At 40.3% G+C, this 15,849-nt stretch overlaps 1 protein-coding gene across 1 annotated transcript in view; it reads left to right on the forward strand.

Moving 5' to 3' along the window:
* The window catches only part of AKNAD1 (AKNA domain containing 1), a 55,048-nt gene that overhangs the window by 38,564 nt on the left and 635 nt on the right, over positions 1-15,849 (forward strand). The window contains exons 13-18 of the mRNA XM_021000493.2: positions 4,276-4,385; positions 5,757-5,858; positions 5,956-6,066; positions 7,442-7,525; positions 11,266-11,350; positions 13,334-13,469. Of these exons, the coding sequence (XP_020856152.1) occupies positions 4,276-4,385; positions 5,757-5,858; positions 5,956-6,066; positions 7,442-7,525; positions 11,266-11,350; positions 13,334-13,469 (628 nt within the window). The remainder of the gene's footprint in view (positions 1-4,275; positions 4,386-5,756; positions 5,859-5,955; positions 6,067-7,441; positions 7,526-11,265; positions 11,351-13,333; positions 13,470-15,849) is intronic.

Consider the following 15,849-nt stretch of genomic DNA (forward strand, 5'->3'; position numbering starts at 1 on the left):
GGAAGTAATCATGATAACACTTGCCATCGCTACAGTGTTTCAGGCTTTCCCCCACAACAACCCTATGGGGCAGTTACTACAAGCATTATTGTCCTTCTTTTGCAAATGAGGTAACCACTGCTTTCTCTCTGTTCCTATATCTATATATTATCTCCTGTTTCATAGCACTTCTTTCTTCCCTCTGCCTCATGGAGCTCCTCTTCCTTCAGGACACAGCTTCAGCACATTCTTCTGCATGGGACCTTTCTTGACCCCTCCCCCCAGATGCAGGTGCCCTCCCTCCCAGAATATCTTATATTACACTGCTTTCTAAATATTTGTATTTGTTCATTTTGTGTTTGTGCTCTATATATTTACTTAAGTATGTGTACTTGTCATCTCCCCCCTTCAAATGTGGGCCCCTTGCATGTAGGCATTGTTTCATTCTTTGTATTTGTATCCCCAATACCAAGCACAGGGATTAGCACACACAGTAAATCCTTAGTAAATACTCAATTAATTGATTGATCAGCTCCAAGTCTAGTATTTTTTTATAGTTTGCTTTAGTAACCCATTCCAAAAAATTTGTGTAAGAACTACAAAATCCTAATCCACCAGGAACTTTCCATGTCAGACCCCAATTTCTTATGCTACAACTTAAACCCTAATTTATCATTGCTGTGACATTGATACTATTTTCTCCATTAACTAGTGAATATGTCGGGGGGGGGGGAAATTCCTTAACAAAATCAAAATAGATTATAGTTTCATAGATTTAGTCACTCAACTTGCAAGGCCTTACTTGGTCATAAAAGATTAGATTTGTCTGATATGGTTGTGCAGGCCTGTACAACATACAGCCCACGGGCTGCTTAGGGCCCACCAAAGGATTTCAGGCCATCTGAGAAAAATGTAGGGTTGCCACTACCCACTGTCCTGTTTGTCATGGGACCCCTGGCAACCAACCATCATCAATCTGTCTCTACTCTAACCTATCTAAAGCCGAAGAAGTTTAGCTTATTTTAATTTTGACCCCTACCTACTGCCTGTGCAGGTCTGGTCTAATGTGAAATTATGCTGATGATGTTGTTTTCAAGACGTTTGAAAGTTAATCTCAGGCTGTAAACTAAACTCTGTTATTTCTGATTGTGACTTAGGGAATCAGAGAACACAATTCTTGAAGTTATAGTAGATATTAAAGACTATCTGTTGATATTGAAAAACCTCATTTTTCCAAGTGGGAAGATTATGCTTGATGTTAAAATGAAAGAGTCAGAGTGTTAGCCATGCCTTGTTTCAGAGGATGGAGAGAGAGGTCCTCTGTTGGACTGGGCTCAGTTCAGTGTTTCCCAGCCTTTTCTCCTTTAAGAATAGAGTATGCTCAAATGCCCAAAAGGAAGGAGGTGGAGAAAATGAAAAGCGTGAAAACAAGTTACTCAGGTGGAAAGAATTTTCTGAGGGCAGGGAAAGGGTCTGGTATTAGCGGGTAATTCTTCCTAAAGGGGGGGAATTACCAAAAGGGCACAGCAAATGATGATCTATCTCAGCTTCATCTTACCTTATTGCCCAGCCTGACCAGGGAATTCTGTCCTCAGCCCCTCCACTATTTGAGGCTTCCTCATTACCTCATGCCTTTATCCATTATCATCCTAGCCAGAAGACTGAGAGAGGTGGGAACCTACACATATTGAATGTGATCTGTGCTGTCAGACATGGCCACTATGTTGGTTTTGCTTAAATGTTTTTCTGTATTATATAGGAGGGTTCAATGGCTGTGGAGTAGGGTATTTGGGGGAGGCGAATGATTCTTTTCTTATTAATTAATTAATTAATTTTTAGTTTTCAACATTCATTTCCATAAGATTTTCAGTTCCAAATTTTCTCCCCTTCCCTACTGCTACTCTAATATGGCATGAATTCTGAATACCCATTCCTCCAATCTGCCCTCCTTTCTATCACCCTCCCCTTCTCTTATCCCCTTCTGCTTCTATTTTCCTGTAGGGCAGGATAAATTTCTATGCCCCATTGCCTGTATATCTTTTATTTGTTAAAAACAATTTTTAACATTCATTTTTAAAACTTTGAGTTCCAAATTCTCTTCCTTCTTCCCTCCCCACCCACCCTCATTGAGAAGGCAAGCAGTTTGAAATAGATTATACGTGTGTAGGTATGCAAAATACTTCCATAATAGCCATGCTGTGAAAGACTAATTATATTTCCCTCCATCCTATCTCACCCCTTCCCATTTATACTGTTCTCTCCTTTGACCCTGTCTCTCCTCAAAAGTATTTGCTTCTGATTACTCCCCCCCCAATCTGCCCTCCCTTCTTTCATTCCCCCTTCTCTTATCCCCTTCTTCCCTCTTTTTCTGTAGGGTAAGATAGATTTCCAAACCCAATTGAGTTATTCCCTCCTTAAGTCAAATCCAATGAGAATAAGATTCACTCATTCCTTGTTACCTCTCCACCATTCCCCTCCACTGTAAAAGCTTTTTATTGCCTTTTTTTTTTTTAGTGAGGCAATTGGGGTTAAGTGACTTGCCCAGAGTCACACAGCTAGGAAATATTATGTATCTGAGGCTGGATTTGAACTCAGGTCCTCCTGACTCCATTTCTTGCCTCTTTTATGTGAGATAATTTACACCATTCTACCTTTCCCTTTCCCCCTCTCCCAGTCCAATCCTCTTTTATCCCTTAATTTCATTTTTTAGATATCATCCCTTCATAGTCAACCCACCCTGTGTGCGCTCTCTCTCTCTCTCTCTCTCTCTCTCTCTCTCTCTCTCTCTCTCTCTCTCTCTCTCTCTCTCTCTTTCTTTCTCTCTCTCTCTCTCTCAAAGGCATTAATAAAATTTAAAATAAAAAAAATAGGTCAGGACCAGGTTGCAGGGGACTCAAGATGTCAGAACAACTGGATGTCCTCAACTCCTTCTCTCAAGTTAGTTCTATAGTCCATCCCCAAGCTTCTTGCCCCACAATCCATCCATTCTTTGTGCTTTCAGAGTCAGTGCTTCCCTCTATGGGCAATCCAATCCAATCAATCAATTAATCAATTAACAGACATCTATTAAGTGCTGTCTATGTGGCAGACACTGAGGATTCAAATGACAAAGAATGAAACAATTCCTGTCCTCAAGAATCTTAAGTTCTAATGGGGGAGACTGACAACTACAATAAGAAGAACATATATATATTCATAATAAATATCAAGAGCATATGTACAAATAAGTACAGGGCTGTTAAACACAAGGTAATCAGGGAGGAAGGCCATTTGCAGTAGGGATCAGGAAAGGCCTCATGTAGAAGGTAGTGTTTGAGCTAGGTACTGAAGGGGTGGGGGTTGATTCTGAGTTAATTTAAGATGAACAAGAATTCACAAAGGAGAAGGGAAGAGTCTGGAATTTGACACCCCATCCTTAGTGGCCTCAGGGAACCATGGAAGGTCCCTAACAAAGGCCAGAGATGATACAGAATGGGTGTATAGTCCTTTCGGATTGCATACAGGAGCTCTACATCTCTGAGACTGGGTCAGATATTGCACTAAGTAATTACTATTCCCAGGGAAGAGTTGGAGTGCGAACAGGGCCTTAATTCTCCCATCTGGGAAGGTTGAGAATGTGACTTCTACTGTCTAGTGCCCTCTGGTGGCTCTTTGAAATTGTAAGTAATTACTGTACAATTCTAAATCCTTGGGAGTGTATTTCTAACCCTAATTTTAAACACACACACACACACACACACACACACACACACACACACACACACACACACACTACCATCTTTGTCAGTCTCTTTTTCCTCCTGCTAATGTCTATGGATTGTAAGCAATAGATGGTTCATGAGGGCCTGTATAATCCTGCTGCACATGCCAATTCTTCAACTTATACAAACTTTAATTCTTAAAAGTATATAAAATGAAAAGCCTGATTTTAAAATTCTAGGTTTGTCTATAACATCTTCTTTCTCTCTCCCCTTCCTTGCTTCCTTCCTTGCTTGCTTCCTTCCTTGCTTGCTTCCTTTTTTGCTGATATTATTACCTCTATGGAGCATTATAGAGGGTTTTTAATGTATGGCAGATATTTTTCTAGAAAGTCAAATGGCATAGTGTACAATTTCTTATTGAATTACTAAATTGGGAGTAGAATGGGCAGGGAAAAGATATGGAAAATTCCACTCCTCCAGTTTTCCACAGTGCAGTGGAAAGCAAAACAGGCAGTTTACAATCTGCCCAATACTTTCCCTATAATGATTACAAACAGTTTACTAAAAGCCAGTGGGCTTTTATCTACCTTTTTAGGAACCCAAGAAAGGAGGGGGAAAATGGATCTCGAAAGTCCAAATGCGGAAGGTTTTCAGTCATCATTGAAGAAAAAGCAATGAATCTTACTATGTCTGATTCTACTTATTGTAAGTAGAAATGCCCCCAGCATAGTGATTTTTGCTTTTCTCAAAATGGTAGGACCATTTCATCTCTTCATATATCTTCATCTGTCTCTGTTGTGTATTTCAGTTTGCTGGTTACTTTGGCTTAAAAATAGCACTTATGGAGTAGGGTGACACATAGAGACATATATGTGTATTTAAAAATAATAAACCACAACCCTTTTTTTGATTTATAAAAATGGAAGTAGAATCTTAACCCAAACCCTTAGCCTTTGACAAAGCAGATTCAAACAAATTGACACACAATAAGCAGTGAAAATGCTTTGGTTCTCTCCCGCTACCATCTTCTAGTTCCTCCATCCTCCCCCATGTTCCTCGGTCTTAATAATAGATAGCATTGATGTAGGGCTTTAAAGTTTACAGAATGTTTTACAAATGTCATCCCATTTTATCCTCACAACAGCCCTAAGGGATATACTGAGCCACCTAGCTGCCTTTGCCTTTCCTCTTCCTTTACCTCCCCTTCCCTCTGTTCCCCACCTCTTCCTTCGCTTCTCCTCATTTCCATTCATTTCATTTCTTTATAAATGCAGGGTGTCCCCAAAGTCTTAATACAGTTTAAGCAGCACTAAGACATTTGGGACACGCTGTACCTGGTCAGTGTGTGTATAACCCTGGTTCTACTAACTTTAATCTAGCAAATGTGTTTTAGGGGAAAATTTTTAATGTCTGACTCTTCATGACCCCATTGGGGTTTTTTTTTGGCTAGGATACTGGAGTGGCTTACCATTTCCTTCTCCAGCTCATTTTGTAGATGAAAAAATTGAAGCAAACAGGGTTAGGTGCCTTACAAAGGGTGACACAGCCAGTAAGTGTCTGAAGTCAAATTTGAACTCAAGTCTTTCTGACTCCAGGAGCGGTGCTCTGTCCACTGTGCCACCTAGCATATTCAGTATTCTATTCCATATTCAGTAGATGATTCAAATGCTTAGTCTTTGGTTTTCTCCTTTTTGTACCATATAAGTCAGTCTGCCTTAGTAACATATAGTTGTAAAGTTTTTCTTCTCTGATGTCTAATTCTTAACTCTTACTATTAGGAAATCTCTTCCCAGAATTTTTTTTTTGCATAAATATAATTCAGAAAAATAAATCTCCTTGGGCAGGTCAGTGTGGTACAGTGGAAAGAACGTTGGCTTTAGGGTCAGAGAGGACCTGAGTTCAAATCCTGCCTCTGAGGTTTGCTATTGTAGTGACCTTGGGAGACTAGTATACCTGAGCCTTAGCTTTCTTATTCATAAAATAAAAGGGCTGGTCTGGATGCCCTGAAGGCACTTTCCAGATCTCTGCCTCTGTGTAATACAGCTTTGTGTTGTTTTTTTTTTTTAATTTTTATAGGTACAGATGCAGGAAATAGTGTATTCTTAGACTCCTCTGATACCTCAAAAACTGGTAAATGTCTAAGTTGTAGGAATAAACACCACAAATCACAAAAAAAAGGTAAGATGGATTCAGTACTTCCAAAAAAAAAAAGCTTTTATGTGGGGGCACAGAAGTGAACAGGCCTAAAGGATGCTTCTTCATCTCCTATTTTCAGAATTCCATTATAAATACAACTGTACAGGTCAGAATCCTTTAAATTTCAATGAATGTGATGGCTTTATCCGGTTCTGTTCTTTAAGCAGAAATGAAAGTTTTACTTCAGCTTGTAAGTACTTTGATAGCCTGAAAAGTTACATTTTTTTATATCGATATACCTGACAAAACAGATGAGGTGCTGTGAGATACATTTCACACCATGGGTTCTCCTTGGAAATCCTCCCCCTTTGCCTTTTAGCCCCTTTCTAATCTCTAACATTTCACTCTCTGAGGATATTGATTTCTGACTATACCTGCCTGGTATGGACTCTAAACCCTAGGCTGACAGGAAGTACTTTCTGGGCTTATCTTGGGGTAGAGTGAAAGGAATGGCCAATGTGAAAATGCTTTCAAAAATTAAAAAAAAACAGTACAGATATAAGGCAGAATTTTATCATTATTGGGATCCCTGCTACCTTATTATCTATCATTCCTTCACTAAAGTCCTGCTCTGACGTCTCATTGTGGGGAGGAGGTGACCTGACTTCTTTAAGGCCTTGTCGATGGGGCCCCTACTTGGGGAGATCTTACCATACTGGAGGGTGTTTGAATTCAGACCTGAATGCACATAGTGTGGAGGACCAGCTCACCTAAGTTGCAGAACTCTCATCCCCAAATTGAAAACAAGATAATGAATGTTTTGGCCATAGCAACTCTTAAACGCTATCTACTAAGTCATAAAGGAGTCTCAATCTGTGTCAGTGAAGGGAGTATCCATGCTGGTGGAAATTATAGGTCCTAAAGATATGGAAGTATCATTCCTATCATGCCCTAGAGTTTTGGAGGCTTTAGGAATGTCCTGAATTGATGGTATAGCTAAAGGTGTAATTCATAATGAATCAAGGGGCAGAACAGACTTACTGCCTATTGTGACAGGACTTTTTTTTTTTAATACGAAGAGCAAAGCACGTGATAATGCCTTATTTTTAGTTTTCTAAAAAATGTATCTTTTTGGCTTGGACCGCTGTAACTGCCAAGTTTTAAACTCACAAAATCTTGTCATCTATATCCACCAAAACAAGGGGCACCCCTCCAGAATCAATTTGCCAGCTGACTCCAATCCCAAATTCACTGATTTCTAATTTTATATGATGCTTTTGGTAGAATCCCATGGTCAGAAACACCACCAAGAGATTAACTTATTTGGGTTAGGGGCTCTCAAACTGGAGTCCATGATATTTGGATAACTGAATTTCAACATAAATGGTTTCCTTTGCAATCCTATGTATTTTATGTTATGCATTTTACAACATTATTCTGAGAAAAGGGTTCATAAGCTTTACTAGATTGCCAAAGGGGGGGGGGTCAGGAATATGGTTCATGACATAAAAAATGTTAAAAACCTTTGTTCTAGGGTATGTTCATTAGGTGGGGAAGAACTTACATTCAATTTTCATCTCTTACCAATTATCATGACTGAAATGGGTGTTTGGCTTTTTACTCAGTAACTACACATCAAAAATGGGATGAAAATCTTGTTGAACAGCCAAAAAATGAATGCTCAAAGGGGTCTGAGAAAAGCAACTCTGGTGAGTCACCCATTCATCACCACTAAACGTAAGGGTCAGTTAAGCAAGCCTTCCCATTCATAGCTTCAACTAAACTAAAATGTCCATACCCTTTGAACCTGAAACTTTATTACTAGGCTTGTACCCCAAGGAAACTACTGATTAGAAGAAAGTTCCCATATACACTAAAATATTTGTAGCAGCACTTTTTGTGATAGAAAAAAATTGGAAACCAAGTAGATGCCCATTGATTAGACAATGGATAAACAAATTGTGGTACATGAATGCAATGGGACATTACTATGCTGTAAGAAATGATTCATGTGATGAATACAGAGAAGCATGGAAAGATCTACATGAACTGATGCAGATTAAAAGAAGCAAAGTCAAGAAATATATATATATATATATATATATATACATAATATATATATACATACACTACAACAATGTAAATGGAAAGAAACACACACACACACAAATCAGAAGTGAATGTAACAAAATTCATGTAACATCTTGAATTAAGAGCTATAAGAGAACAACCCCCTATCCACTCCTTTGTGGATGTGGGAGGTCCATGGGTGTTATACATTGCACATGTTTTAGGACTCATTCAATTGATCAGTTGTGCTGATTCCCCCACCCTCCCCATTTTTATTAATCTTTAAAACAGAAGATATCAATAAAAATGTACATATTTTTAAAACCGGTGGCAGGGCAGATTTGGTCCATGACCTACAGTTTGCTGAACTCTAGGCTAGAATGTCGGGCTGAATTTAATGGGATGAAATCCCACGGGGATAAATGTAGAGTTTCACACTTGTGTTCAGAAGATCAAATTCATAATTACAGAATGGCACACTTGGAAAACATTTTGTCCGAAAAAAGATCTTTGATTTTATGAACTGCAAACTGCCATGAGTCAGCCGTTTGACGTGGCTGCCAAGAAAAGCTATTACAATCTTGAGCTGCATTAGGAGTGTCATAGCTTTCAAGAAGGAAGTGATAGTTCCTCCATACTCTGCCCTAGTCAGACAACATCTGGAGCTTTGTGTTAAGTTATGGGTGCCATAGTTTTAAAAAGGACACTGATAGGAAGGAAAGGGTCTGGAAGAGGACAATCAGGATATTGAAGGCCTTTGAGTCTATTTTACATGCGGATCAGTTGAAGGAATTGGGATTATTAAGTGGGGCAGAGGTGGAGGGGTGAGGGAGAAGTGGAGGAAGTGGATTGGACTTGTTCTGTCTGCCCCTTGGGAGCAATGAGTGAAAGTTGCAAAGAGGCAAAGGGACTGGATGTCAGGAGTAATTCCTAACAATCAGAGCTGTCCAAAAGTAGAATTGGTTACCTTGAGGTGTGGTAGGTTTCCTCTTATTGCTGGTCTTCAAGCAGTGGATGGATGACCACTTGTCAGGGATGTCATAGTCAAGATTCCTTTTCATAGTGGGTTGGGTTAGGTAAACACAAAGGTCCCTTCCAATTCTCAAATTCACTTATTCTGTGGTTAATTCACTTCCTGAAATGAATTTCATTTTTATGTTGCTTACCACATCTTAGTAGCTTCTGACTCCTTGAATTATTCATTACATAAAGGTGTGAAGTTCCTGAAGTCTATAATCCTTTTGCTTCTTTCATTTCTTATCATATTTTCCAACATAATTTTTACCATTCTTCTTTATGTTCATCTTCACACTGAAATTACCAAGCATTAAGTATACATTGAAAAAAGAGTATATGTTGACTTGGTTTGGAAGATTTTGTCAACTTTTTTGAAGAATTTCTTTATATTTTCATCCTATGCAACAGATATTGGTATGTAAGTGGTAATTAGCTTCATGGTATTGTTTCTGCTTATGCACATCACAAGTATTGCAAGGTGTGCTGATCAAGTCTCCCATGAAATTACACTTCTCACTGTTTTTGAGTATACCATAAAACCAGTTCTGCCAGTTTTTTTATTTGCCTCTCCTAAAAGGATCGATGAGTTAGCCCCAGCTTCCTTGTATTTTCTGGTTTCATTTATCATAGAAATGTCAATACTGATAGCATCTAGTTCTGTCTGTAGCATGTCAATGTGTTGGTCATTGGGTAAAGATCTCATACTTATGGAGGTAGTGTAGAAAAGGGGGGGAAATGTCATACACAGTCCTCAGCTCAGATCTGACCTTCTGCAAGTGACCTTTCCTGGTCCCTCCCACTGCTAGTCCCTTTCCTTTGAGATTATCTTCCATTTATACTTAATATATCGTGTATGTATATAATTATTTGCCTGTTGTCACCTACGTTAGAATACAATCTCCTTGAAGGCTGAGACCTTTGTTTTTGTCTTTCTTTGTATCCCCAGTGCTTAGCACAATGCCTGGCACATAGTAAGTGCTCAATAAATGCTTGTTTGGGGGCTCCTTATTGGCCAAGATAATGGAGGGAACAGACTGCCTTTGCCAATCTTGTTATTGCTGTTAGGTGAACCTTGGAGAGCAGCATGACTTGCTCTGAATTTTCCCTCTCCTTCTCCTGCCTGGTGCCTCTGTACTGGAAGTAAACTTCTCTTATTTGTCAAATGAGAAGAGTGGTGATAAGTAGAGAATGGAGGAGGCTGAAGAGAGAAAGAAGGGAGAGGGAAGAAGGAAAGAAGAGTCATGGTAGGTAGGGACAAAGAAAACATAGATGATGACTTTGGTCTTTTCAGCTACTCACTGGATCATTCCAGGATCTTTCTTCCTTTTGATGACTTCTCTCATGTCTCTTGTTCAGATCCTTCTAGCATTTCTCCTGGACTATTGCAATAGCCTTTTAATTAGTCTTCCTATTTCCAGCCTCTCATCTCTCCAGTCTATCCTCCAAATGGCTAACAAAGTTAACACAATTCTGACCATGTCATTTTTTTGCTTAAGAAATCTCAGTGACTCCCTATCACTTCTATGATAAAACTCAAACTCCTCAGCTGAGCCTTCAGAACCCTTCAGAGTCTACTCCAGTCTACCTTTCTAGGCTTCTTTTATATCACTCTTCTTTACAAAATTCCATCTTTCAGACAGACTGGCCCACTTACTGTTTTCTGAATTTGCAGTTCATTTCTTGTTTCTTTTTTCTCTTTCTTTCTTTCTTTCTTTCTTTCGGAGGCAATTGTGGTTAAGTGACTTGCTTAGTCACAGCTAGTAAGTGTCTGAGGCTGTATTTGAACTCAGGTATTCCAAACTCCAGGATCAGTGCTCTCTTTGTTGTACCACCTACTTGCCTCCCATCTTTTTTTCCATTTCTTGTTTCCACACACTTGCAAAGACTGTCTCCTCCGCTGTCCCCATGACTCCTTCCTCACTTCTAGCTCTTAAAATTCTTACTTTCCTTCAAGGGCTAAATATGGGTACTGTCTCTTAAAGGAAGCCTTTTCTGATCCCCTTCGTGTTCTCTCCCACCTCAAATTATTTCATGTTTACTTATCTGTATTCACATTGCATCCCCCCCATTAGAATGTAAGCCCCTTGAAGGCAGGAACTATTTCCTTTTATCCTTATATCCCTAGCACCTAATACAGCATTTTCCACAAAGATGGGCCTTCCTTTCATATCTTTCTACGTTTTCTTCTGTGTTAGCCCAACTCCCATTTTATACACTTGTCTTGGTAAACATGTAGCTGGTCATTGTTACTGGGGGAGAAACTTTTTGTAAGTTATACTCTTTACAGCACTTAAACCTCAGGGAAAGCTTCTTTTTGGGGTTATTACTGCTACTTTGAATCTAATCTCAGTCATTATTTCAGTCTGTTCACAACAGAAAAAACACGAACCCCTGAGAATTACTGCTAAATCCTTCCAAGGTCAAGATGAGATGATCCTTGCTGAGAAGTAAGTTATACTTTGGACTGCTGATATCTTTGGGGATTGTGGTTTTATAGCAGGGGATGAAAGCTTTGAATTTGGTTTAAAAAAATCCTCTTGAATATCAATGGCAACAAAGAAGTTAAAACACAGGAAGAAAATAGTTTATTAGTTTGGAAACTAGAAGTTTCTCTACTTCTCAGATGTCTTTGGTTATCATTAAAGAGGACATGGATAGTCTTTTCAAGCTCAGAAATCCTTACTGTCTTAACAAGTATAAAGAATTAGAAAATAGGGGCAGCTAGGTGGCACAGTGGATAGAGCACCGGCCCTGGAGTCAGGAAAACTTGAGTTCACATCTGTCCTCAGACACATAACACTCACTAGCTGTGTGACTCCAGGCAAGTCACTTAACCCCAATTGCCTCACATACACACACTTTAAAAATAGCACAAGGGATATTTTTTTTTTGCATGATCATATTCAGGGCAATTGTAGCTTTAGTACAAGAAGATGCTTCTGCTTAAGGTATCTGTTATGACAGGCTGTGAGCTTCTTGAGAGCAGGGACTGTCTTTTGCCTTCCTTTGCGTCCCCAGAATTTAGCACAGTGCCTGGCACATAGAATGCACATAATCAACATTTATTGACTGACTGACTAGAGGACACCTCGCTACTCAGAGCCCGACCTCCATCACTCTGTACTTGTTGTTATTCAGTCGGGTCCTATTCTTTGTGAGGCCACAGACCATACTGTCCACGGAGTTTTCTTGGGCAAAGATACTGGAGTGGTTTGCCATTTCCTTCTCCAGTCTGTACTTTGCTACCTAAGGCTTTATATCACCATGTTCCTGCGGACATTAAAATTTATCTAAAGATATGAAGATAAATAAATACTGTAGCTTATTTCCTTAATGCTGATGTGTACCTTTAAGGGAGTGCCTTTCTGACAATTACCTAATGTGATAAAACTCATATAGGCTAATGAACTAAGGGGAAAAGTAGCTCCCACTTGACAGCTAGGTGGTAAAGTAGACGGGACCCCGAGTTTGAAACAAAAGAGCTGTGTGACTCTGAGCAAGGTCCTCAATGTCAGTTTTCTCTTCTATAAAATGGGGATAATAATAGCACCTACTTCACCAGGTTGTCATGAGGATCAAATAAGTTATCATATGTAAAGCACTTCACAAACCTTCAAGTGGTTTGTAAATGTTGGCTGTCGAATAGGGGCCTCTTAGGCAATAACACTTTTTCTTCTTTCTGTTGTCCAAATGAAAGAAGTACTCAAATGATGAGAATTTCAGGTCAGACAGGCGTTAAGGGTGGCGTCATGGTAGGCCAGAAATGGGGGGTGGGGGTGGAGAGGGAAATTCAGAGACAGGTAGATCCTTGTAGCCTCAACTCATAAGCTGTGGGCAGCTGCCTGTACCTGTTACATATAGAGCCCAACCATGGGCAGGGGTAGGTCCACTGGGATTGTGTCAGAGTCCTGGGGAGTCCACTAAGGCAGAGATAGGTGAAGAGACTTCTGTTTGATTGCTGGTGTCAGCCACTTGCCTCTCTACAAACCCCCCTGTCTCTCAGTTACTAGACCGCATCACTCTGAGATAACTATAGCTGGCCGGTTCTTTCTCTTGGTTTTGTGAATAAGCAGTGGATGAAAGGATGGGTTAGACGAATACTAAAGGAAGACTTTTTCAGAGTTCCTCCCCTTCTGCCTGCTCCAAAGGGAAAGAGGCAAGCAGTGCTGAAGGAAATACTCTTTATGGTCATTGCAAGTGAGCCTTTTTAAGAAGTTCTGGGTTGTGATTGGCCACAATGGAATTCTAAGAGCAAGAGAAACTGAGTGAATGACCTAGTCTGGGGAACCACTGGAGCCCCACTCAATCACAGCCCTGACATAGAGGAGGAAGAAGCAACCACCAAGCTGGAATGCAATGAGGGAGGGGGGGGTTGATGCTGGAGAGAAATTGATGTGCAACAGTGTCTGTCTTGTGCATTTCTTTTCCAGACAGAATCTTAAGTCTTCCAAATACTGCCGAGGCATCTGCGATCAAATTGCAAACTCTCCCCATCATCCCTCCTGTAGCATTTCTGGAAGCAAAGCCCTGTACAGCATCCAAAACATCAACAGAAATGATTCTGAGGTGAGGATTTTGATGCAGACACCCGAGTGTCCTCCTCGCTCACTCGCTTTGTCCTTTGGGTTCGGGGACAATCGGACTTTTGATTTCTAACCCGGTGTGTGAAGGAATAGAAATGTACCACTGCCTAGAGTTTTTGTCAAACCAGTGAATTTAAAGGGAAGTTAAATTGCTTGGACCAATCAGTCAGAGGTTTGTTGAGGTTAACCCTAAGCCAACATTCCTTCAGGGGTTTTTGTCACCTCCTGACCTGCCTTTCTACTTCTGCAGTATATCACTTGCAGCCGGTTCTTCTTTTTTTTAAATTTTTCAAAATTGTTTTAGGCAATTGGGGTTAAGTGACTTGCCCAGGATCATACAGCTAGTACATGTCAGGTATTTGGTCTGAGGCCAGATATGAGCTCAGGTCCTCCTGACTTTAGGGTTGGTGCTCTATCCACTGCTCTATCCAGCTGATTCTTCTTTGTCACTTCTCCTTTAACGACTGTCGTTTAAGCCATCAGCTCTCATCAGCTAAACTCTTCTAGTTTCCCAAAGTCTTCCTGCTTCTTTCTATGTGCTATCTAACCAATACACCACACCATTGTCTATATGTCTGTATTGCTCAGATCATATCAATCCTCTACTCAGAAACCTTCAATGGCTCCCCATTGCCTATCAAAACTAATAAAAAACTCCTAACTCTTGGCAAGTAGGTGGCACAGTGGATAGAGGGTGAAACTTGGAATGAGAAAGACCTAAGTTCAAACTCTTGCCCTGATCACATACTAACTGTATGACCCTGGGCAAGTTAACTTATCTCTGCCTCAGTTTCTTCATCTATAGGATAAAGATAGCACCTACATCTCAGGGTCTTTGTGAACTTAAAATGGGATCATATTTTAAAGTACTTTGCAAACCTCAAAGTACCATATAAATGCTACCTATTATGATTATTATTGATATTATTCAGCCCACCTATCCAAACTATTTTATACTATTCTTCATGCATTTTTGGTTCCAGCTAAGCTGGACTACTCCTCTCTGTCCCTTGTTCTCCTGGGTCTTCTCTCATCTTTGTGTCTGCTCACACTGCCCTCCACTCGTGGAATGGACTCCTCCCCCTAATCACATCTCCACCTGCTGAAAACTTTCCTTTTCTTCAAAACCCAACTCAGGTGCCATCTCTGCCAGGAAGCCTTCAGTCAGTCCATAATCATTTATTAGGTGCCTCTTATGTGCCAAGAACTGTGCTGGGAGACAAAAAGAGGCAAAAACCAAAATAAAACAAAACAAAAACAAAAACAAAGCTTACAGTCTAATCTTACTCATCTCCACTCCCTCCTTCACTTCTAGGTGAAAGAAATCTCTCTTTAACTATAGCACAGTGCCTGGTACATAGTAATCAATAAAGGCTTCCTTCCTCCCTTCCTCTCTCCTTTCCTTCCTCCCTCTTTTTTCTTCCTTCCTCTCTTTCTTCTTTCCTTCCTTCTTTCTCCCCTCCTTTTCTTCCTCCCTCTTTCCCTCCATTCCTTCCTTCCTTCCTTCCTTCCTTCCTTCCTTCCTTCCTTCCTTCCTTCTTTATTTCCATAGCACTTTGTTTAGTTCTTTCCTTTACCTTTTGCTCACTCTCCTTTGTATCATAGTTATTTTTGTAATTGTCCCTTCCTCCCAGTGAGTTGCAAGCTCTGGGAGCAGGGCCTGTGTTGTGTGGAATGTGTTACTGGAAGGAGTCCTGGATTGGAGTTGAAAAGAGCAGGGCTCTATTTACTCCTGGTCTGACTTTGGGCATGTCATTTAACTTTCCAGAATCTCAGCTTCCTTTTCTACAAAGTGAGTCTGGTAGGATAGTCCCTGAGGTTCCTTCCAGCAATGAATTCTATGATCCATTTTTGTATCCTCAGGGCCTAGCAGAGGACTTTTCCTATAGTCACTACTTGATAACTGTTTATTGACCTGGATTTTCCAGGAGGAGGTATTGTTGTTGGCATTTTCCTTGGCCATGTGCTATGTCTGTGTGGGGCCTTCAGGCTGTCCATATAAAATCTCTAGGTGCCTTCACACTAGCTAGCTCTTTAACTGCTTCTGTTATTCCAACAGAACTTGAAACTTTCTCATCACCAATGCTGGTCCCTAGCCCATGTTCAGATAGGTTTCCTTGCATTTGTACTATTCTCTACCAGGCTCTTTAGTTATACTTATAGATTGGATAAGTATAACTTTGGCCTGCTTTCTCTCTCCCTGTGCCTCTCAAATTTCTTCCCCTCAGTAGGGACCAACTCAGCCTGACCCTGGTGCATGCTCATCATTACTGTCTCTGCCTAAACCTCTAGCTATTAACTTAACAGTATATTCCATCCTTGGCTGGTTTCCTTGGAAACCAATCTGCAGGTGTAGAAATTGC

This window comes from Phascolarctos cinereus, unplaced genomic scaffold (assembly GCF_003287225.1).
Source record: "Phascolarctos cinereus isolate Bilbo 61053 unplaced genomic scaffold, phaCin_HiC Scaffold_5;HRSCAF=322, whole genome shotgun sequence".
Classification (NCBI taxonomy): domain Eukaryota; kingdom Metazoa; phylum Chordata; class Mammalia; order Diprotodontia; family Phascolarctidae; genus Phascolarctos; species Phascolarctos cinereus.